This window comes from Hylaeus volcanicus, chromosome 5, assembly GCF_026283585.1.
Source record: "Hylaeus volcanicus isolate JK05 chromosome 5, UHH_iyHylVolc1.0_haploid, whole genome shotgun sequence".
NCBI lineage: Eukaryota > Metazoa > Arthropoda > Insecta > Hymenoptera > Colletidae > Hylaeus > Hylaeus volcanicus.
The window spans coordinates 22,030,628-22,056,844 of NC_071980.1; the positions used below are offsets into that span (position 1 = coordinate 22,030,628).

A 26,217-nucleotide genomic window follows, 5' to 3' on the forward strand; every position below is an offset into this window, starting at 1 on the left:
GTTCCAGGCCGCGAACGCGGCGTCGTGACGCGACACGACGCCCGACGTCCGGCTTTAATCATCCTCGTTCACCGAGGCGGCACTTTGCGCGCGCGAGATCGCTTTGTTCGCATGATCGACGTGTCCCGCCCGTTGTGACACGATAATTTTCGCGAAATTTGCGGAGAAGCCAAACGCTACCGTCATTGTTGCTATTAATTGCCGATTGTCTTCCGACGAAACGAAAATGTCCATTGGCCGTTTGGTGGGTACTCGAATCGCGGCATTTTGGGTGAACACTGCGTTGGACAAACAATGCGATTCTTTTTTCCAACTATGTCGCGTCGTCGCATCAGCTGACGATTGTCTTTTCTCTCCGGATTTCAGTTACTTTTACTTTTTTTTATATATATGAGTCCCGTAAATGTTCGTACTCGTTACATGTATTAAAGAAATTTATTTAAGTAGAATCATAACTTTGATGTTCCAAATACATTGTTTACTACAAATATATACGTGTTGAAAATTTATTCGTGTACATATATAAAATGAAACATTTATTTGGAAACATAAATCCTATCATTAATTTAGACAAACTTCTTTAATAAACACATTCGTGTTTCTTGAAGATAGTTGCACTTTGTGACTCAAACATTGATTGAATATACTATTATATATGACTGAAAATGTTATATAATATTTCAAGGAAATATTAGTAATTAGACTGAAGGATCATCGAAAAATGAGTCCTCGTTCCTCGCATACTTGTGACGGTCGCGGGTTGCGACACGCGAATTGCTTGTACATATACATACCTATCGAACAAGAGAGAGGGAAAGGTAAACAATAACCGCGTGACGGTTGATTCGAAGGCTCGTTGCATCTATTGAGAAAATCATTCGCAAAACATTCATATTACAGCAAAGTCAAATCCCGTCAATTGTTAATAACTAATTTAACTATTACCAGAAATTAATTTTTAGTTACTACAACCAATAGACATAAAAATGTAGAACTAACGATTAATGTCTTTGAATGAATACTTATTCTGAACCGTGATTGTTATTAATATTTAAGCGAATGCTAAGTGTTACTACACAGAGTGAGGTTGCTAAACTGATACAGAGCGATTATGCATGAATTACTAAACGTTATGATACAATAACGTAAAATAAACTTGCTGTGAAGGCAGAATTTGCGAGAAGACGCAGCGATATATAGCTGCAAGACTTATAATAGATAAGTAGAATATTGTTAAGAGCACTATATTTTCTTTCTGTTAAGAAATTTTTGTTTGGAAAAAGCTTGTTATGGTCATATTGGACATTGTATAAGTTAAATCTAACGTGCAGAAAAACAGCTGATACATCTACCATCATCTACCATGATCGATAAGATCTTCATTGGCACCGTAATCGCGATTTCATAGATTTGTACGAAAACTAAACGGAACCAACGGGGAAGACAATTACTACTTGACAGAAAAACTGGTAACCGAATGGCAATACTGGGATGGTTCCCAAGATGCCATTGTATTGAAAGCGAGGAAACGATTGTTTTTGCGGGCCAGGCGAGGAAAACCGGGCTCATTGGCCAGCTAATTAGTCGCAGCAATTCGGATCTAACAGGTTCTACGGGTCGGGGCGCGCAGGTATTTTCGCACTGGTTTATTATTTGCTGGCTGGTTGCGGAAGCAGGTACTAGCTCGCTGAGAAGGCCTGATGGCGATCGATCCGCAAACAAAAGCACCGCTTACGGTCGCTGCGGACGTTACCTGTGGCGCGACGCGCGGCCGACCAACACAATTAGCAATAAATTTTCGCAGGTTCGTTAAGCAGGTGTCAATATTCGGCCAACTCGGGACGAGTCATCGTCGCCCGTTCCTGGCCACGGCGTCGCTCCCGCGTCATTCTTGCGGTTTTCATTACGCTGACTCGTCGCGACCCGTCACAATGCTCCTCTGATTACCCTTTCCCGTTGTGATTTATTGCCCCGTTCGGTTCGCTGAAACCCTCGCCGATAGCCGTGGCCAATTTTCACCCAAGTATCGGCGAAATTTCTTTACTTTTGTTTAATAAACGCTAACAGTAGGTTTTACAAGCGAATGTGTCGTATTCGGCGACTAATACATTTTGTATAGATGACATTGTATGTATCTTGGCACTCCGAATTATTTTTCAATGTTGTTTCACCAATAACTACATATTACTGTATGTGTTTCATTGACATGAAGTATGTGCTGGATAGTTATTTAGGGATTTTGGTGTAGTTTATATTAAACGTATTAACTCACAACATGTAATTGCTTAACGTGTTTATTTGTATGAGCGTATGACTCGGAGGTCAGAACAAGAATGGACAACACAAGACTTCGAAGTGGTTACGTTTATAATATGCATAGTAGATGTCGTGATTAGTAAATGGTTCCTACACTATGAAAGACAGTTTCTTCGTTGGTACTCACTTTAGACAATGTAAATAACAGATGTCATATAATGTGGCGATCTAATATTTACGAAACTCCTAAATTTTATACAAATTGTACACCTTTCATTCAAGCCGGATATATTGGTACATTTAAACCAATTTAGTAATTCTGACTTCAATACTGTCTTAACTGTTGAAAAATACAGACTGGCCATCTGAATCTCGAGAAAGGTATTGCCGATTCGACATCGAGAAATAAAATCGTCAGTAACGATACAACAGATACAGTAGTATCGAATTACTAAAGTAAATGACATCAGCATGTCCAGTAGCAAATTCTGATGATTGGTCAAGAGTCAGCAACATTCTCTTTGTGTATACAGATCGGAGTTCTTAGCATGAGTCGTGAGTAGTAGAAATGTCGAGTGTGACTCGACGTAGGAGTTCAAAGGGTTAACGTTTGTGAATATGCACTGGCCGTCTTTAGATATGAAGGAAAATTGTATAGTTTATCTGTAATTAAAAAGAAGCAATGAACAATTTCTGTTTTCTGCAGAAATTCACTCTGAACGGGGTGAAATCAACCCTTGAAGTTTTCATGTATTACTAGCTTTTAGGTGACTATTGAAAGTACCTCTCGGCATCTGAAAATTAATTTCGTCTGTAATAATAATAAATAGAGTGCGGATCTTTATGCATTTATAGGAAATTTGAATGTGCAGGAACCTACAAAATGCAAACAATATGCAAGAATATAAAAAAGATTGAAAGTAAAGTTCACGTTACAATATTTTCTGAATAAAATAAATTCCTACTTAGGTTCAATTTTTGTAGACACGTTTGCGAAGATTTTATTTTGCATAAAGATCTGCAGTCTAATAATAAAGTTATCTGTAAAAGACGTATTCGTAGTTCAACTTCGGTAAATGATCTCTACTAACATTTTAAAGCCAACATCAACCTAGAGTTCGAAACGTCAATAAATGCTGAACTATAGAACTGTTTTTCTCAGTTATTTAAAAATGTTCTTGAGAATAGCTTGTCGCTGAAACTAATTAAAAAATCTTTTGATATTGAAAAGTTAATTTCACCTTAAATAATCAAAAAAGTTATACATGGAACACGAATTGAGAGGTTAACTTAGTTACACATCCTCTATTGAAGGAGAATAAGAAGATATAAATATTAATTCGTGTCTCGATGTGTTATTGTTGTTATTATTAGTATAAATAAATACAAAAGATCTTACCAGAAAGAGAGAAATTTATTATAAGATACAACTCGATAATTTGGCACTTCCGTTTAAAAGGGAACATCATACCCTATTCTTTAGTCATCGCGAATCGAAGAATTCGACACCAGAAGCTAATCGCAATTATGCACGGTCATGAACAAGGCAGCTCGTTCGATAAGCCTGCAAGGTCGTCTCGATAAGATTATCGGGATCGATAAGAAGAGAGGTGCAAGGTCCCACAGGTGACTCAATCTGGCCGATCGATCGATCTTCTAATCGTCAAGAGCTAACGCGCATCGTTATCTTTGGTACCTGGTGGTCGTGACGGCCTGTTTTCATTTCACGGTAGACGAAAATCAGAGACCGGAAAAATCGTATTTGAATAGTAATTGACAGATTAAAAAAATTGTATAGCAATTTATTACCAATGCTTATTTTTCTGGATAATTAAGGTAAGCATTCGAATTATCGAAATATTCTTATTACATGGAAAGATAAAATAAAATTTTAGGTATAATTTTTCTGCTTCTTGTTAGAATATAAAAAGATAAAATTATGGAGTACAAACAGTAGCCATTGTCAATAAAATTTTTAAAAAACAAGTCATTAAGATTTTGTTCCTTTGTCATATGAATATACGATATCACGACACTGTAATACTTGATATAATTTACGAAATTCAAATAGTTATGAAAACAATCGTTTTATTTATATAGAAACTCTTCAGAAAGAAGTCATTAAAGTCTTGCATGAATATAGGTAAGACCTCACAACACTGCAATGAAAAACGTGATTTATCAAATGAAGATATAATTGTTTATACTTTGATGAAAATCACTAAGATCTTATGCTGATTATGATTACATATCCGAACTCTTTAATTTGATTACGATTACTGCCTTTATCTCTTTGCGATGGTCTGTTATGTATAAGATAATGATTACAGAGTTGTCGATAGCAGTAATTTAAACTTACACGAAATTATTTTAAAAAAGGCACTGATATGTCATCAAATCGTCAATAATCATATTAATCAAACAAATTGTCAGTGACGTTGACTGGTTATGATTGAAATTCTTATTTAGATAGAAATTTTAGTAATAGAAAAATACTTCGTAAGGGTAGATTTCTGCAACAGCACAGTTTCGTACTTTCTTTTTCCTCTTATTTTTGTAATCCATTAGCTTACAATATAAATATTTTAACCCTTTGCACTCGTGCAAAGCACCCCTTGAGGGGGCATCGTAAGTCTAACAAATTTTGTTCGTGACACCGCTGTAAACATAAAGGATTTATGTCAACGCTTCAAGAAATCTATAGAAATTTAAAATCACGTCTAATAATACCAAAAAAGGCACGTTTCCAAAGTTAGACTATTTAATGTAATGCAACACTTTTCAACAGTTGTTTTCAACAATTAAAACACTTTTAGAAAATCCTGAATCTACCCAACATCGTTATATTTCCATGCTACTTGTACGTTATACATAATTACCGTTTCGTTTACTAATCGCGATAAAGAGCTACAAATAGCGAGCGATCAGTTTCCAATACATGTCTACCAAAATGGACCCGCGAAGATTAATCATCGCGACCGCGATTAAAATACCACGTTTCAATCCGCGTTTAAACTCCTTCCACGGGAGTTGTCGACGCAGCCCGCACAGAATTCCTGCGCCGAAGAAAGGCCGTTCTCAAGAAGGGTGGCTTCGCGGAGGAGAAGAAAAAAAAAGAAATGAGAAAAGAGCGACTCCCATTCGGAAGTTGAACGGGCAGTGAACGGCTCGAATGGGATTCCAACCCGGCCCGCCGTTACTTTCATTGTCGCTGACGCACGAGGCACGGCCAGGGTTGCGCTACGATTATCTATGACGCGTTCTTCCATTATGCGTTTCGCTCTTTCTCTCGCAGCGTCGATTCCCGCTACCCTCTCCGTCTGTCCGTGAGCCGCGGCAACAGGTCCTACGCAGGAACCCGCTTAAACGGAGTCGCATCGGCCGATGGTGGTTCCTTCAGGAGCGGCTGGTGAGCCTCTTTGTGGATTTCACGAACGAGAGACGCAGAGGACCGAAGGAACACGGCTGGATGAATGCAGGAGGAGAAAAGGGGGAGGAAGAGAGACAGGAGACGAGACAAGGAGGAAAATGGGTCAAGTCGACCAGATATAATGGGAGATTTGAATACGACGAACGCGCGACACGAGCTAATGCTCCCACAACCCCGGCAAATTAACTCGATAGTTTGCTCTCTGTCGGCGAAAAATCCCTCTATCCCGAGAGAGCAATCGGTAGGACGATGGACGATCTCTCGGTCTCGAACGACACCGAATGGAAAGCAGAAAACCCTTCGATAGCGAAGGATAAACGTTGTGTGACTGTAACCGATGAATCCGTGGAACAGAGTGTAAACGAGATGAATGCAAGGGGATGAATGGATATAAACGTATGAAAGTTCGACGAGCGAGTTAGTCTTGAGCGATCAGTCTTAGCGTTTAGTTTCTGTATTGCGGGTTGGGTAATTTTAATATAATATACTATATAACCAACAATTAAAGGGCTTTTGAACCTTCCCCATTCCTCGAGAATCCTACATGTATTTAATATTCTAATGGTGTTTCTTCGCAAGCAAAAACACACAGTTTTATTATTATTTACATAGTGAGTATTTATAGCCTTGTTCACACGTGGCATACTAACCTAAAATATAGAGAATCAACAATTATGAATGTTTATGCTTCCCTATATTCTCTCAACCTGGTTTGCGGAATTTTATAAAAATCCACACCAGCAGATTTTGTACTTAAAGATGTCTATCCACTCATTCATTCCCAATGCTGAATTCAATTAATTTTAATTACTTTCCAAGTTTCACCGGCACTCTATCTGTTCACCGTTTATCTATCTGATTACCAACTCACCTGTCCAGTCCCCACCTCTCCCGAGCATACACGACTCATCAACAGATACACGAAGGTTACATGTATATCAAAAGCATTGGTTATTTCCTCAAACTCTCTATCGCAAGTAGACAACCAACAAAACAGTTAATATTTACAGGTTAACTATTAGTATAAAACGTTAACAGCTTTGTAAAACCCCAGAGCTAGTGGCCCGAGCATAAAAAAGTGCCCAGTTAATTAAATTATACAGGCATTTTAATTTCGATGTCTATTTATCAAAATCTATTAACTGTATTCTTGGTTATCAGTTTACTGTACTTGAGAAAACACTCGAGGCTTTTGATATATATAGTAACTGTGTGCACAAAATAATGTTAGAGTAGATTAATAATAGAAAATCCTTTTCTAAGTTGTAAACTCTTTTTAAATAGTGCGGTAGTTCAAGTGTCAATTATTAGTGGCTATCGTAGCTACCACAGTTAACTTGATCTTACCCGTATTTTAATTTCGTAAATATAGATAAATACGGTTCTATTTTTGCAGTACATTAAAAAGTACTACCGCTTCGACATCCACCCGTGAAGAATCAAAACTGAAGAAATCAGTCATCTGAAATAAAATCAAACAATCTGTTTTTCATCGATTGCGCAACTTTTCGCGCACGACCAAAGCTTGACAGCTTTCCTACGTTATCGCAATAATCGCAATCTAGAGAGGAAGCGCAAGACTCGAGAGAAAGGCGATAAGATATAAATAGCTGCGCAGTTATAATGCACTTGCAAGCGTGCTCGAAGATGCAACACCGAATAGTGTTATTTGCACGGTAAACGTTCGCCGAATCGCAAACATTTGCAACACCATTTATACCTTTTACACGTTTCGTGTAAACGTCCCTAATTCGAGTGATGATCGATGGTTGTAAAACTGATCCCATCCCTTTACTCTCTCTCTGATACGAGAAACGCAAAGCTGATCGTTTGGGATCATCAACCTTGCATCGCAAGATAATCTCCGTACTCCGAAAGACCTAACGATGGTCATAATTTTATTCGAGTGATAAATGACGTTTGAGAACACCATATAGCGATTTATTATCAACGTTTTGTTCATTGAATAGTTATTCAAATAAGCTTTGTTCTGTAATTCTTCATATTTTGTTGTGGAAATGATGTAATTGATATTTCTAGAATATTCACGAACGGACTTTATTTATACATTTCGACTTTGGTTTTAGATCTAAACATAAACATAAGGTAACATGATATAGATATCAAATATTTAAAATCCTTTATTTAATTACTTGCTTTATTTAACCTCTATACTTCATATTTTTATCCATTTTCCATTCGATGTTTATATTCAATTTGTTTCCAGATCTATCAGTGTAGTTGACATATTGATTAATTTAATCTCCAAATAATAATGTAAAATCAAGAACGAAACGTCAAAATAAATCTGAGAAATACCAACAATAAAAGGTTCCTTACATTTTGTCGATGATAATAAGAAACAGATAACGTCCTTTCGATAGTATTACTAAATTTTGTATCTTTTTCTCGATATTTGAAGCTTTTGTCTAGATATGAAATTCGTCTATCTTTGTCAAGATCCTCTTTCATGGGTCGGTCTGTGAGAAACCTGTAACCGTGCCCCGACTCGAACTCGTTATTCATCTCCTGTCCACCCTTGCCACCCCCTCGATAGCACGTTGGTTCGCGAGATTCGAAGGTCACTGGACCCGTGCGACACGATTCGAGCGCGACGAACAGAGAGGAACGATTGGCCAGTGGGGGTGGCAGAAGAGCGTGGAAAAGGATAGATGACTACGAAGAAGACGATTCGCGGAGGAGCCAGGACCCAGCGTTAGGAAGTACCGCGTGGGTGGCTTCGAGGGGCGAGTGTGTCGGGATAGCACAGTGGTGCACAACTTTCTCCATCACTGGGCCAAATAAAAGTAATTAGAAGCAGGACCACACAAGGAACACCTCAAAGACGTCGATGTATATTCCAAGAAAAATATTTGGGCCTGTCACGGCTGTCTCCATGATTGATACTAACTGAGACTTTGACTTACGCCCTGAACCCTACAAGTACCTACTTCACGAAGTAACTTATATCGAAGCAAGTACTTAAAACAGTCGCTAATGATCTAGAAATCAATGAATCAATGAATCAATGATAAGAGTTCTTTTCCCATCAAAATTTATAAAAACTTGTTTGATTACTTGCTAGACTTGTAGAGCTGTTGATATCATCATAAGAATACATACCTAATACTGAGATTCTGCAAAAGTTTTCTTAATAAACTTAACATAAATTGTTTCTTCTATATTCTCTACTGGACATTTTCTGCAATATGAGAATTTACATTTAGCTTTAACGAAGTAGCAATGTTGTATAATATTATTTAGGTTTTTATCTTTCTTCAGTTCTATAATTGAAAAATATTGTACGTAAATATAAACGCTTCTGAATATAATCACACCAAGGTGTGTATTATCTAGATCATTTACATTAGATTTATCTCCTATTATCACAAAATGTTGTAACATTTGTGAGTGCAAACTATAAAATAGGGATATAAATTAGGGATTGAAAGGCTCGGTCGTTTGTCTCTTAAGGTTACAATATCTTCGCATCTGGATATTAGTGTCTCGAGAAGTTGTTTAGATTAAACAATAAATTCTGAAAGTTTCGAAAATAAGCAGAAGAATTTCGCCGTAAGTATCTATAAAGGAAAATTAAAAGTATCACAGGTTCGGAATACAATTTACAAAGTACAATTACAATTTACAACACGGTATTAAGATATATACTCAACATAAAGTCATGAATATTATTTTTTTATTTATACATAAGTTTACTCTTTAAACATACAAGAACATGTTGTAACTTCAATTTCCTTACGATCAAATTTTAACATGATACGAATCTGGAAACAAAAAACTTGTTAAGATCTACGAAATACAAACACTTTATATAATTAAAATGTTGTTTTATATATATTCTTACGAGGTCGCTACATTTATCAGCAGTTCTTAACACTTCAAAATATTATCAGAAACAATAAGATACTTTATACATGTCAATATTATCCTTAGGATTATATGTAACACACAATGCGTCGCAATGTCGAACAACCTATGCAGCTACTATTTGGAGTCACCCTGCAAATTAAGGCATCAAGGATTTGTTTATTAAGTATCTAAAAACTGTAAATAATCATAACCATTAAAATCAGTCTTTGGATAATTTATCATTTTCATGTGGGCAATTTAAAATGTCACCATCGTTCCTTAAAATTGAAAGTAATGAACAAGTTTATGTTTTCATTATTTCGAATTGTTGAATTTATCTTCGCTATTAAACTAAAATGATTATAATGTAGTATTCCCAAGTCTGCATTGTAAGCAGCCAGAAGCTTACTTTTATCCCATTGCTTGTTCAATGGTTACGACTTATCGAAAGAAATTAGCACTATCTCCAAAAAGCTGAAAATTCAACAACTGTAACAACTTCTAGGAAATCTATTCACCCTCGTTAATCGTTAAAACTTATGCAAGCTTCAACGATTACGACATATTACATGAAAAAGATTCCCATTTCGAATAAAATGACCCCATCGCATAACGACAGATCGAAAATCTCCAAACGAAAACAAGTTTCTCTCGCGATATTTTATAACGTTACAATACAGAACCAATACGTATCGCTCGCACACGCGTTATAAACGTTAGTATCGGTCGCGTGACATACCGCAGCACGCGACGCAAAAAGGGTCGCTGATCGTGTGTCAAAAAGCACGAGCGGTTAAAGTGTTAAACGAAACCGAGGTCTCGTCGACAAGAAGTTTGAGTATCACCGCGTCAAGACAACGCGGTACGAGTGATTTTTCGGTCTTGCTTGAACTTTATTTTACGGGACAAATAAATTGGACGACTGGGCAGAATCGTCGAGCCGGACTTTGCGCACCACTGAGATGGAAGAACGCGTGGACGAAACACTGGCGACCCGGAGGAGCGTTCGCAGAGCCGAGCATCGCTAGAGAGGAACGCGTGGACACGAGGCGGAGAGGCAAACCCATGCTGGAAAGAGAGGTTTCGGATAGAAAGTTAGCGGGAGAAAGACGAAAGGAGCCAACGGTTGGAGAGGGGGCGAGAGCGTCGCCGCGAGAGGTCGTCGGGGTTGTTGGGATGACGTCACGGCGTGATGGCGCCGCCTTCGGTGGCGGCGAGAGCCGCGCGATTGGTCGAGAGAAATGATGGCAGGCTCGCGTGCCAATCGATTGCCGTCGGTAGGCTCGGGTCTGGTCTGTCGGGCCGTTGGATATGGTTGCTGGTTGCGTGGATGGTAGGGTTGGGGGCAGGGTGGGGCGACGAGCGCGGAGCGAGCGAAACAGAGAGAGGGGGACAGCCGCCTCGGCAGGAAGTGAGCCCCCAGAGTGGGACCCCAAGGCGAAATCCACAAATGCTCAGACGGTTCCGTTCTTCCGTGGAGAGTGGAGGTCGCTGCTTCTTGTTCCACTTGTTCTTCTTCTTCGTATTCGTCGTCGATTCGTGCACGCTCGCCGGCGTATCGACGACCGCCACGAGAACTGGACGAATGAAAGGACGTGCGCGTGACACGCGCAACGATACGCAACAGCAACACGCGTGCACCATCGCGCGGAACGAGGAGTAATCGTCGACGTCGCGAGACCAGTGACGCCGGGATCAGTAATCGTTACGGTTCCCCGGTGATAAATACGAGACCAGTGATAAATAAGAAACGTGGGTGCCACGGGAGCTGTTTCTCAGACACCAGGGGAAAATCGCGAGGATCGTATCGTCGCATCGTCGTAATCCGATTCGTCGAGCGTATCGCCAGCCTGCAGCCAGTCACGAGCCAGCCGTCGAGTTTCGAAACGAGCGACTGGGGCAAGAGAGGGAGACTGAGGACACGCAGCGCCCTGCCAGGGGAAGAAAGTGACAGTGCGTCAGTTCTCGGTGGGACTCTGCCGTGAAAACTTTGTATCGTTATCGATATAGTTGTTGCGAGACGGAGGGAAAAAACCGTTGTTGATATGAGGAGCAGTCGAGTGTGTACGGTGACTAGACGAGCGGGGCATCGGTGACTGTTCGTGATTACCAAATATCTCGGTGTTCCCAAAGGGGCTCCTTGTTATCCTCTTACGAAGGACAGAATTTCTAGGATTCGACGTCGGTAATGCGTCGTGGATTCTACGAATCGAACAGTGCGCGGTAATCGTGTGTTCGACTGACTCGATATTATCAGGGTGTACGTTCTACGGTGACGATCGCTCGTGCAAAGGATTTATACCGGTGACTATTTTTGTTTGAAAGGAGGCAGGACGTACTCGAGACACGCACAGAGTGACTGGAGAAAAAGTGTGAGACAGTGCGTCGGTTGTGCGTCGCTGCGCGTAATTCCAACAAGTGGTGCGGACTCGGAGGAAAGAGGGAAATAACCGTAGGATCGAGGGGACGGTTCCCTCAGCTGGCTTCCATGTCACACGCTCGTAAGGAAACGAGCATACTCGTAGTCGCGTAGTGTCTCGCGGTGGAGCATCCGGTTAGGTCCAGCGAGACTCGACCGGAGAAACGGTTCGACCGTGCTACAATCTCGGCGTTTCGTCGAATTTCTTGACGTCGAGAGGTACCAGGAAAGGGCGGCAAGCTGTACGGCCACAGGGAGGAAGACATGCTCACGATGGAGACGGACATGAAGGGCGGCAGCCTGCACGGTCAGATGCCACCGCACCCACATCAGGGTGTATCGCCGATGGGCCACCATACAGGGGTCTCGCCTTACGGTAGCCTCGGCTCGATAGTGCACAGTCCAGCTCTGTCCGGGAGTCCACCTAGCGCCGGTGGTCTCGGCTTAGGTCTCCAGCACCATCATCAAACGCCTCAGCATCACTACGCGTCGATGCAGGCCGCCCAACAACAACAACAACAACAGCAGCAGCAACAACAGCAAAGCATGCACTCGCTGGCGCAGCAAGCGGCCAGCCAACAGCAGCAGCAACAGCAACAGCACCATCCTCACCAGCAGCAGCAGCAACAACCCCAACCTCAGCAACATCATCAGCCTCCAAACAACAACAACAACACCAGCAAAAATAACAACATCGACCGCGTGAAGAGGCCGATGAACGCGTTCATGGTGTGGTCCCGCGGTCAACGGCGCAAGATGGCGCAGGAGAACCCCAAAATGCACAACTCCGAAATCTCGAAGCGGCTAGGCGCCGAATGGAAGTTGCTCAGCGAAACGGAGAAGCGCCCGTTCATCGACGAGGCGAAACGATTGCGCGCCGTGCATATGAAGGAACACCCCGACTACAAGTACAGGCCGCGACGCAAGACCAAAACGTTGCTGAAGAAAGACAAGTTCCCACTGGGCGGCGGTGTCGCGGGAGTCGGAGGGATGCTGGGTGTCGATCAGAGACAAGTCGGCGGCACCGGTGGTCCGCAACAGGCGCAATTGTCCCGAGACGTTTACCAAATGCCAAACGGATACATGCCCAATGGGTATATGATGCACGACCCAACGGCGGCTTATCAGCAGCACGTTGCTTACGGGGGTCACATGGGTGGAGCGGCAGCGGCGGCAGCAGCCTCGGCCGCGGGTTACCCGAGGTACGACATGGGCCACCACATGGGCGGCGGAAGTCCCAGCCCCATCAACAGCTACATGAATGGTTATGGCAGCTACGGGAGCACCACCGTGCCGGGCGGCTCGCCGTCGCCCTATCACCAAGCCCAGCCTGGCTCTCAGATGTCGAGTCACAGTCCCAGCGGTAGCAGCATAAAATCGGAGCCAACGAGTCCGGCGAGCGGCGGTATCCACACGCCGACGCCCACGGGAGCGTCGTCGACGGCCGGGGCCGTTGGTCAGGTCGTGAAACGGGAGTACATGGGCCAGCAGCAGACGCAGCAGTCGCAGGGTGATCTCAGACAGATGATCTCGATGTATCTGCCGCAGGGCGTCGAGCAGGGGGTCGTGCAACACGGGGCCGGTGTCTACTCGCCTGGACCCTCACCGGACCCGCTCGCGCAGCATCACTCCTCCATTCCACCTCTCACTCATATGTAAGCCGATTTTTACTTGCATCTTACTTATTTGCCTGGCTGCCGGGCCGTTGAAACCCTTAGGGCTCGCTCGCAAGGGCTCGTCTCCGATAGGTCTGTCGATGAGATACTCGGATGAGATTTTGCAAAGCGGTCGATATCGAAGATAACGATTCATAGTTTCTGCTACTTTTGATTAATGGTTTAGGAAAGATTTGGGGCACAAGAGGCGGTTGGTTCGTTGTGAAGAGCAATATTAAAAATCACGATTCAGTCTGGAGTCGTCGGTAGAGATATACTACCAGATCCTACCTACTTTCTGATATTACGAGGAATTTCGTCTAGTATCTGCTTATGTAACTTTGAACAGCTTCCATGGGTTAGAGGTTTCAAAAATATTGTCATGCTTGAAAGGGAGTAACTGTAGACAAAATAGCTCATATTATTTCCAAATGAAACTACATTGAAATAAAATGTCGTGATTTTTAATACTGTTCCTTATGGGTAAATATCATACATCTCTTGTAAGCATTCGATTACCGAATCTTACAAGTTAATAACATAACTAATATACGTTTTATTTCAAGCTAAAGATTCCAAAGATAACTCCTTGCAGTATTGACAGGGTAGTGTAGTCGTCGGAGTGGACCTCCAGTTACTACTACGTGTCTTTTCCACATAGAGTCAAATCCCATCGCTTAACTTTTGCAGGTCACTTTTTTTTATGTAAACGGATCTGCAGTACTTGAAGTTCATTTTATAAAAAAATGTAACCTGTAAAAGTCGTTCGACAGGATTCGAATCTGTGGGAGAAGAAGAGACCGTCACCGTTGCAACGAGTCTTCCGAAGCTTTAACCTTAAAATTCTTCTAAACTATTAATCGAAAAACAATTCACACCGCTATCTTCATTCGATGCTCCACTACTCTGCAAAAGCTCATTTAAACGATCGCCAAAGCTATCGGAGAATTTCTCTTGTCAAGACTATCGAATTTTTCTTTGTATACGAGACTTTGCTCGGAAGACCACCTTTTGTACCTCAGAGGTGAACTATGTTAAGTCTGAATTTTGGCAATTTGCTCTTTCGAATAACAAGTATGTAATATTATTTAACCAAGTTAATATATTTATCCTAAATTTCATAAATTTGAACTTAACACGAGTTGTCTCTAAAGTGCCGGTGGGGAATCGTGCATACCTGATTTATGGTTCTTCGACTGCACGACAATATTTGTCCTCTGCCATACTTTTTATCTATTTTAGTGCAACGGAAAGTCGATAGTCTTGAGGGAGTTCTAAGATTTTTTTCGGTGTCACGCCCGATCGAGGAAGCTCGAAGACCAACCGAATCTTCGCGTCGGGCGAGGCTCCGATCGACATTTCCCCATCCTTTACTTTCGAGGGTAGGATAAACCTTGGTTACGCGAGCATTCGTTGAAGCATCATCCGTTCTCGTTCTTTGTGATTTCTAGTTTTTGTACAATAACAGTTGTAGTTAGCTGTCGCGAGTTAGATACCCGGTTTATCCTTCTCGTTTGTAAAGTACAGCTCGTTTGGACGCTCGAGTTTGACGCGACCCACGCGCACAGTTTTCCATGAATTTTGAGGCAAAATTCCGTGAATGATTGCTCGTGGACTATGAATACAAGTTGTAGTATAGTTTGGTACGAGCATTTATTTAAATTTTGTTGTTAAACGTTTCGACTTTTATGTCTGGTCCTCTCTGGTAAATAGATTTATTAAATACAGGTAACACAAAATCGTGAAAATTAAAGAAAATTAAGGAGGCAAGAAGAAAAATGAGAACTTGTTTCTTGGAATGTAAATAGTAGATAAATAAAAGGTTCGAGTAAATAAATGGAAACCGAGGGTTAAATACATGACATACAGTCAGTGTAAGAAGTATTCGTACAGCAACCCATTTTAAATAAACGGTTCCGGTGCGAATACTTATTACACTGACTGTATATAAATAAAAGTTACAATGTTAAAACAAAATAGTATGATAGAATCAGTGCTCCACGCACCTAAAGTGAAGATACGGTATCTCGAGGATTAACCAAACTTACTATAATATCAAGTGTTTTTCTTGAGAGTGTTATGTTCGATACAACTGTTTACCGACGAGGTCGAAACCTTTAACAAAGAAAACTAAATAAGTGCTTATAAGCTTGATTTGAAATTTAAAGTAGCCAACCCAGGCGATTGTCCGGCGTTTACCCGTGGCTGTTTTCCTCCTGATGTTTTTCTCTTAAAAGGCAGGCGAGCAAACCTCTGGTAAACCCGAACTGCGTAATTCAATGTCGAGTCAAATGTATTTCGCAATTATAATTACCGAGTAATTGGTAATCTGGATGATTAGTAAGCAATCAGTCGCGATTAACTCCGAAAGATTGCAAATTACCTATTCGTGATTGTAGATTACAGATACAGTTCATGAATGTCGATTATAAAAGCAATCACTGGCTAATTCTGCTACAGACAATTTTGATGTCTAAAGGCGATTTGATGGTCGAAACGTTTTAACTCGAGCGTCGAGCACCTCGACGCAAACGACTCCGAGGCGTCGCCTCGATCCTCCGAGTCGTTCGCCTTGTGCCACCCTGTCTGCGAAAGAAACTCGTAACGCTTACTAATCGCGCACGCCGCGCACTTTGCCTACTACTAACGCCATCGCGACGACATTTCCACTTCTGGACCCTACGATTAATCCCGAGTACGTAACAATTAGCACCGACATCCGACACCTTAGTTCCCTGCCGTAGTTTGCATTAGTGGCGAGTAACGTTGAACGGATTGTTACGTAACGAGATATACAACGCGTGGCCACCCTTGTCCGAAGAGTCGATCGAGCAAAACGCATGAGCCAGTTAGTCGTAAAGGGGCGCTAGTCCGCCGATCACTAGTCCTTAATCTCCATCGATCGTCGGAAGCTTTAAACCTCGCAGGGAACTCTGTCTTCGATCAGTGGCGTAACCAGCAATTACGAAGCCCTTTTAAATGGAAGATAAACCTCTGCTCTCTAAATATCGTACAATATCGCATAAATCTCAAATAAAATATTTAATTTCTACAATATAAATAGCCATGAAGACTCGTAAAGCAATACATATTGTTTAAACCAATTTTTGACGTAAAATATTCCTGGTGGGACAATTTTACGAGACTTTCTCATACTCATATTTACGAAAGAAAACATGTGTAGCCAAAATAGCATTGAGAAATGAACTGACACTATTATGGTTTCCTTTTTTTTTTCTATTTAGTTACGCCACTGTCCTTGATCGCCGCGTTTACTCAGTTTACTCTCGCCGGAATAATTAACGTCTCCCGAGAAATAAAAAGGGTACTTTTGTTGCGCGTTTCTCTGCCTCGGATCGGTTGGAAGACTCGAGATCGATGCGATAAACGGGTGAAAAATCTTGGCTTGGCAAGATTAATTCGTCCAGGGATCGCGATCGGGTCGCGCGCGAACGATATTTGGGAAGATTTACGACGAATGTCTCCAGACGATGGTCGACCAACGCGGTAGGCAAACAGAGAAACTCCGTTCGACGTGTGGTGAGCAGCACGAAGCGACAGCTTTGTTTGCTCCTCGTGCTGTGTGTATCTCTTCTCTCTTTCCTCGGCGTTCGTCTGTTCTCGTCTCGAGACTGTTCTCGAGGCGCGAAGGAAAATTTCTCGGTCGATCGAATCTTTTTCCCGACGCTATCGCACTTCTCTATCGATTTCTTCCTCGGTTTCTAATTGGTTTTCGCGTGATTTTCTCTCAGGGTCCAGAACGTAGGGAATTTCGAGCGGTTTACGCTCAACGTTTGCTTCGAATGGCCGCGAATACGCAGGATATCCCCCATTGAGTGGTACAATCAAGAATGCTACGCGCAAAAGTAAATCGAAAATGTCTTTGTTTTTAATAAAACTCGGTTCGAACGAGGCATTTGCCTCCATACTACACAATGACAATTCCTATTTGATGTATTCGTATTAATTAATAATAATGCGAAGAAAAATTTAACCATTGGACTTTCCAAAGCAATGATTTGAGTAGTCAAAAGTAGTTTGCAATCAATATTCTACGTTTCGTATCGTACATATGTGACCTCTTCGGGAGTAGTTTTAGATGAAGAAATCGCGTGTTTCTCATAAAATTACTTTTAAAGAGGTCCTAAAAGCATAGAATAAAACATGTTCCTGTTATAAGGTCAAATAAGAAAATGGCTAGGAAAAATGTAATGATAAATTTGATGTTAAAATTGTGTATGAATTCATGATTTAAAGGGAAATTAAAATTAAAAAGAAAGACATAATCTAAACCGTTGAAAATAAATTTGGAGGATTTAAATATTGGTCATATATATCACGATACATAAATTATAATGCATACAGTGATTTTATGGGAAAAATTGATTACACGTTACATTATGTAAGTACAAATGCAATAGACATTTATAATTTTATTCATCGGACGACATTTCAGTAAATTATTATATAACAATTTACAAATATTATTTCATGTTTCCAATTTATTTTTGAATATTGAATCACCTAATTTCAGATTGTACCACTCATTGCGGAGCACCCTGTATATTTGCTCTTTCGTTTGTCGCTCGATGATAAATGTTGAGTTTAAACGTCGAGCCCGTAGGTTGAGTCAAGAGAACATCGTCGGCCATTTTTCGTTACCTCCGTGGTCGATCATCGAAATATCTTCTTATCGATTACATCGTAATATATTCAGAGATGAGCAAAATTTGTATATACCGTTGTAGTTTGAATTATAGAATTAATAGGTACGTTAGTTTAATTCGTTATCTATCGATCGATTCAAATTTTGCACATCTTTGAGTATTTCCATGTTTCTTCGAGCTGCTTCTCGTTGTCGTTACCGATTTATCAAAAAGAGAAACGTATAGTTAGAGCGGAGAACTTTGTTCGTAAAAGCTTCTCGAAGGATCCATCGGTACGGGGGGAAACGAAATCTCAGGCCTTTCTTCTGACTCATCCTATTCGAACCCTCAAAATTTGATTTTGAATCGATTTAAAAAAGATACAAAAAGTATACTGTAAAGACCAAAACAAAACTTGAATCCATCCCCAAAAACCTAACGCAAAAACCATAACCTCGTAGGATAGCTTAGAGTGACAAGCTTGGACGGACGGCTGTACGCGTGGGAGAGGACTCCCTTGTAAGAAAACGGAGAAAGGGAGAACGAACGCAAAAACGATTGCGAAATCGAGCGAGCTCGGAGGCGTGGGGGCCGAAGGCGAGATCGCAAACGATTTCTCGCAACCATCGGGAGAAAATTTCACCGACCGAAGAAGAGACAAAATTGATCGAAAGAAACGTCAAGGATCCAACGTCAAGGACTCGATGGCCATTTTGCATACGTGGCTAGAATGCAGCGGGGATCCGAGGAACGATTTGAACAATCAGGTACAACGACGCACGATGAAAGATTCGAAGCAACACCCGCGAAATTGTGTATAATGTACCGTCTACCCACAGAAAAAACTATATATTCCCGGAGAAAAATGTGTCATCCGCGACCGGGCGTCCAAGAACTTCCGGTCGTTCCTGAAGCTTGCGACGAATCGACGCTCCTGCGGCCCCCACGTTCTTCGACCCTCGTTTCGTTGGAGAGCGTTCCTTTTCCGTCGACGAGGCGCCGCGGAGAAAAACGGGTGCGACATACTTATACATACATGTATATGTATTTATAATTATATGTACGTATATAATTATAAATATTTGTAATCGAAGGGATGAAAATCACATCGGTGTAAGTCATCTTTTCTTATCTCTTCTCATTTTGACAATCTTTTCGCAATCTCGCTTGCGTAGATTCCATTTGTGAAAGTTAATTTATTAAAAATAATTTTAAAACACTTGACTTGCACCACGATATCTTTTACACCCCCGATTATATACATGAAATTATTTATTATACATATTATATAATATGTAAACATTTTATGTACTTCATGTTTATGTTGTATATAAATGTTTCTGTATAATAAATTATTTTGATGTATATGTATGAATATTTACAACGGGCCGCGTTATCGCGAATCGTAGAGAGAGAGAGAGAGAGAGATTGAAAGACGACTCGTTTTTCTCCTCGTCCCCGAGGACCTCTTATTGCGTCGCGAAAGAAATTCAGCGCCGGATTAAGGTTTTGTGGAACCATGGGCTAGGGGTAATGTCAGGGTTTCCCTTAATTGTTTAAATGGAGACGAAACTGTTAAAAAAAAGCTTTCATTTATTTTTACGTAAATTTAGTTGTTCTTAAGCTCAGAAATGGACAAAATTTTATTCGAATGATAGATGACGAATACGATTAACGTGTAACGACTTATTCGCTTCGATTATTCCTTTAAATTCCTACTTCAATTTTTATTTGTTCATAGTGGAATCTCTTGACATTCAAGTTCCTGTCTTTGTTCGACGAATAAGGGATGAAAGCAGTTCGTCTTTTCTTCGTTATTCCAAATTTTGATCTACATAAGAAGTGCCATTATCGATTCGTGTACATTCGTTCGATGTTTTATTTTAAAGGAAATCCACCTTTCAAGCACATAGAAAATAGATCTGTAAATCGTTAGAGAACGAAACAGTTAACCCTCTGTTAGATAATCTACAAAATTGGGAATTCGATAAAACGATTTCTATACAATTTTCTGAGGAAGTTTTACAGTACTTTCGCGTAGTATTTCAGTATGGAGACGTTTAATATCTACAAATGCAATTGGTTATATTTTAACTTGATTATTAATTGTTTCAAGAATATATAGATAACCAAGAATTGGTTTCATTTTTCAAAGAGAAAATAGAATTTATCCTATATCAGATAGAAGCTTAAAGTGTTTGACGCTTTACTCGAGTTTGTCGAATTGCCTCTAATTAATCTCCGAGATTTTTGAGACGGAATGTCGTTCAAAAAATAATTGAAAAACGAAAACACCTCACGGTACTCAAATTCAAATTCAATCGATATAAGAATAATCTCGTATAACATCATAAATTCATTTCACGTTTAAGCTTGTAATCTTTCTTTGCAAGTCGTTTTCCTTTTCCTCGTTATTGGCCGCATTTATCTGGATCTAAATTTATCTTTCTTAAAGCCCCCAAACCTTAATTCGGTTCTGCTCGGGACGCGATCAACAAAGGAATCGATCGATCGAGCGAACGTCGACGGTCCGTCTCGAGGCGAGCGTTACCGCCATGCTTGTTCTTTCCACGCGCGATGCGAGAAAAGGAGGCGAGAAATACCGCGAAACGATAAAACCTTACTGTGATAAACGACGCTGCACGACGTAGCACGCGTGCAAGAGAGAAATATCCAGGGTATAGCCGTGAGGGATGTAAAAGGGGGTGATAGAGAGTACAGTGAGTGAGAAAAAGAGAAGGGTTGGCAGTAAGTGCGTGAGAATAAAAAAAAAGATAAAAAATAGATTGAAATGACAGAGTGTCGCGTAGAAGTGATTCGAGTAGTAACGCAGGACTAGATGTTTCGCGACTTCGTGACTGTATATATATATACAAATTTATATACATATTACGCGCACATATGGAACGTTATATATATATATACAGAGAAACGTATAAAAAGAGACACGTGTATTATATTTTCCGCGTTAGCAATATTCCGTTTTTTTTCTTTCTCTACCGGTTACAACGACGTCTCGTTCGACGTCCGTCGGGTGCGTCCATCGGTGTCGAGTCGCGAATATCATTCTCAATTAGCGAGCGAATACGAATAGTAAATAAATACAATTACGTGTGCGTGGAAGAAGTGACGCGAAAGTGAGTGTATGTGTGTGTACGAGGTCGGAACATTCGAGCGGCAAACGCTCGCGCAGAAACGAACAAACCGCGGTTGCATATCAATTATGGAAAAAAAAAAGAAGAAAGAAAACGAAAGAAATACCGAAAAAAGAACAGTATTTATTGTGCATATCGCCCATCCCCTCAGCCGATCCCGCGAACGCGATACCAGCGTAGATGGAAAACCCTCGCGGTGTTCGCCGAGAAAAAATTGTGTGTTCGTATGCGTGAGTGGAAGAACTTTGTAGATTGGTCGTCGATCGCCCCCCTCTTCGTTCCTCCACCGACCCAGTTTGTACATAACCCCCCCCCCCCCCCCCTGTTGATTCACGCGAGAAAAGTTCGTCCAACCCCCTTGTGAATGAGAAATTGAACGTCTCCGTGACACCAGGCGAAAAAAACATTATCATTAACGATATTTACTATTACGTTTATTATTACTTTAGTGACTTTAAAATTACGTTTATTAATATTATTATTATTACGAAATATGACTTCTTTTTATTATTATTATCGTCATCTGCATTATTATTACTGTAATTATTATAATTGTCACGATTTTCGTTCTTCCTTGCGTCCTTTTACGTTTCACGAATCCCTTTCCCGTAATCTGGTTTTCATTTAAAAAAATTCTGTCGGACTCCTTGGTTACCTGGACTTCCTTTCCAGTCGCGAATTTCGACGTCGTTCAAGATGGACGAAAAAGTGTTTGTAAACGCGCGTCAGTCACGAGGACCGATTAATCGCGACCGATCTGCGGTGTTTCGGACGAACGGAGAACGATCCGGATTTCTCGTTCGAGGATTGTCCTCGCTTGACGAAATTTTTTTCCGCGCGACAAATCCGCTCGCTGTAACCGCGACACGAGACTGCTTGAAACTTCTCGATCGACGCGAAATTCTTCTCTAGTTTACATCGAAAACGTCGTGAATCGGGGATCGATTTTGTTTACAAGAAATCTATGAAAATGTTAGATTATTGGTTCGTATTTAACGTCTTCAAGTACGACTTCGCTCGAAGTAAACAAATATTCAAACTAGTATTAATCCGTGACATCTATTAATCTTACAAAGAGGATGAGATGTTAAATCGTTGGAAAATTTAATTATGTATATTTATTCTATATTTGAATAGTTTTTTCCATAAACGTGCACGTGTACATATGTCAATATCGTTGAAGAGGTTAAGGTGAATGTTTTAATTATCGACGCATTTTTTAACAACTATTACATTGAACGGTAGTGGAAATTTCTGGGCATTACTAATTACTTGTATATATTATAAATTGAGAAGATAATATTTTTAGTTTTCACTTCTTTTTATCAAAATAATAGTTTATATAATTAAATTCTCAAGAAATGAAAGTGTTGATGCTCGAGTATTCGATTGCAGGTGTCTCGATCACGATCCTACGGATGCACAAATATTGGACAGTGTAGACAAAATTATAATTGCTTCTTTGATACATTTTTACAACGTTAAGAAGTTGTTTTCATCGCTTTATGCCTTCAAGTTTGAATATTTTAACGGGTTGATTCGTCATATTCAAATTCAAGTCTTATATGATCATGCAAAACAGAGCGAGTCTTGGAAAATCTATGTTTAATATCCTTACCCGAAATATTCACACCTATGTATTTGCAATTTCATTGCATTCCCGTGTCTCGATTTAACGATTCCAGTAAATACCGTTAAATTTACAATATACAATCTAATAAAAGTAAAAAATATAGTGCTCTCACAAAACGATCGATAATCGTATTTATTAAAAATAAATCCAAAGTGAAACTTTTGTTTTGCTTATTGGAAGAAGATAATCAATTCTTGTATATACTTGTAAGTAATCGAAAGTGTCGATGATCGAGATAGTGTCGAAATTGAATACACGAACTTCACGCGTTTGCCAGTGACAATCCGTTTATACTCGGATGTTCGACAGAAATAAACACGGGCAAAATTTTATTCGAATAATGAATGACGAAGAAAAGCAACATATAATCGTTTTTATTCGTTCACTGCAAAATATCTTATAATTGAAATTTTAACTTTCGTTCTACGAGCAATGAATAAACTGTTTATCCATAAAAAAAATTAATACAGATTTTCTTGGCTTTACTGAGTATCACAGATAACATTGTTTAGGTTTATTATTGAACCTTTCGGAGTAACTATAACTTATACGCTACAGGTACCAAGTATGTTAATTTGAACCATGTAAGTCGGATTTTTTTTTGGAATTAATCAATTAACAATACTTTCCCTATTATTTTCAACGACAATTAGTAGAATTGGTACAAAGCTAATTGTATTAATTAGTTACTTTGCAAAACACACAACAAAGTATTTCAGTATAAATTTTTTCTGTGAAGTTAAAGAAAATTTAAAATGACTATGTAAACGAAAATATTGTTTATCTATTTTGAAAAGTATAAGTTTTGGTTACGGCGGGAACTCCAGTAATAATTCTTTTAAAACGGTATGTTAATTTTCTGTCGATCATTCGAGATGTTCGGATACAAATTTTGCCCGTGATTGGTCAGGAAACGTTTCGGATCGAGAATCGCAGACCTTTTCTAAACCGCGGCATTGCAGCGAGCGACGCGTATGCAAATCGCGAATTTCTTTAGAGGAGACGCGCGTCGAACGGAAAAGAGTCGTTCTCCGTTCCCGTCCCGCGCCACGCACGACGCATCGTCGTGCCTTCTCGTGCATACGAGCACGCGAGGAAAATGAGAAGAAACGAATGAGACAAGACGGAGAGTAAACGACGAAGAAGCATTTGTACAAATTACCCGATAATCCGTAATCCGTGGAGTCTTTAAGTCGCAAACTCTGTGTACATGTACATACGTTCGCCACGGCAACGAGTGTTGTGGCAGTTTCGAATATATATATATAATATAAATATATATATTATATGTATATTAATTAAGAGTAGCCCTGTGTTTCTTTATTGAATTCGATACCTATTTGCTCGTATCCGTCCAACGAACCGTCCGTTTTCGATGTCCCTAACGAATGTCGAGGAAGAGATGATATATCAAGTAATCGCCAACAGGTAAAAAATTGTCTTTCGAGACGACGTGTGCGTTCGGCTCTGTGTGACTACTCTTGCATGATTACTATAATTGATTTACGAATTCTTCCAAGCTGCTACTCCTTTCTACGCTTTTCGATCGCGACAGGCAAACGATTCTTTCACGTAGCCATTTTTAACTCCAGGATGACTTCTGCAGTGGTTGGCTTCTAGTTTAATATCCCCTCGAACTTACTTCTTGTCAGGTTTAAATTTAACCTGATTTCATCAGGCATCGTTAGTATGTTTATATTTATATGTTCTCGTACTTATCTACGCTTATAGGTATATTTTTTTTCTTTCGTTATGTAAGGTTGTTATGTCCATCGATTATTCTGGTTGTCAAACTTGACGACGACCGTGGCTGATCGAATACATTTGTTACGCAATACCGTAAATGAACAAAGGACACGCTTCGATATAGAAGAGTTTGTCTTAGAAAGGACAATATCTGTCAAAGATAAAGGTAATCAGCTATTTGATCTAGTTCATGCTGCAGTCTAGTATACACGTTTCTTAGTTTTCTCGTTTTTTTTTGCAATGATATGACGATTTGAACAAAAGTTAAAAAATGAAAATAATAAAATAAGCTAGAAAATTCTGTGGGAATACGTGGAATTAGTCGAGTCACGAGAAGTTTTCCTAAAGTTTTTATGTTAAATAGCTTCTAAAAATGTTACTAGTTTCTGAAACTGTTACTAATCATAATTCAGACTAAGGAAAGGATTTAATTTACATCTTCCCAGGTCAGTCGCGCCAGTTTATTTATCGACAAATGCGGAACGATTCGACCCAAACATTTTCAGCCGTCCTTCCAATTGTACATTAATATAAAGCAAAGACTGCGTTAATAAAAAGAAGATGGAAATAAACGATAGAATTTAAACATACAAAATAAAAAATCACATTTAAAATTTGTACTGGTAAGAGGAACTAATTAATATTTTTGTAACACGTTGATTGAAAGTTTACAATTAATCATTTTGGTTTATGTATCCATTTTATATTGTTAATGTTTTTCTTTTAATTGTAATAGACTTTGCTGTATATTAATGTATACTTGAAGAAAATGATGGAATTGTCGAAAACGTTTATGTCAAATTTGTTAACGACTAGACTGACTTTACTAATTTGAGGAATTCTGACATTAGTATAATTCAGTAGAGGAGGCAATTTAATCGAATAACAGTATTAGTTTAAATACAAGAATATTTGAAATCCTTTTGGTTCTTTTCTGGTAAATACAGAAAGATTTAACAATCATATTATATCTCATTTACATTGACATTCGTTCTTTACTATTTTCTACCGAAGAGAATTCAAATGATACACAATCGAAACGTTTAAATTATGAAAGTCAACTTGGCAGCAGTAATCCTTCTTTCTTAGGGATGCAGTAATAAATGACAAAATTGAATGAGAAATAATATATTTATATGATCGTAATTCTTCGGCGTGTTTTATTCTTTATTTCTACAATTATTAGTCTTATAACAGATTCTTCATTAAGTACTTATTTTCTTTTCCTTTCTGCTTCTTTTCGATATAATTATTTATTTTTCACTTGTTACTATATTGCAATATATGCTGAAGAACATCAACAAAGAGACCGAAACACCGTTAAAATAAGACCATTATCTTTCAAAGAATTTTTCAAAAACTAGTAGTACTACTTCATTATAGAGAGAAGTGTTACATGTAAAATAT

At 39.7% G+C, this 26,217-nt stretch overlaps 1 protein-coding gene across 2 annotated transcripts in view; it reads left to right on the forward strand.

Moving 5' to 3' along the window:
* Positions 1-11,013: 11,013 nt before the first annotated feature.
* Positions 11,014-26,217, forward strand: part of LOC128876314 (transcription factor Sox-2-like) — a 228,478-nt gene continuing 213,274 nt past the window's right edge. Inside the window, exons 1-2 of one of the 2 annotated variants that reach the window (XM_054122572.1) lie at positions 11,014-13,630; positions 18,738-25,314. In XM_054122572.1, coding sequence (XP_053978547.1) covers positions 12,240-13,630; positions 18,738-18,747 — 1,401 coding nt within the window. In that variant the 5' untranslated portion in view covers positions 11,014-12,239 and the 3' untranslated portion in view covers positions 18,748-25,314. Of the gene's footprint in view, positions 13,631-18,737; positions 25,315-26,217 lie in introns of those variants that run through there. The other variant, XM_054122571.1, reaches the window with a different exon arrangement.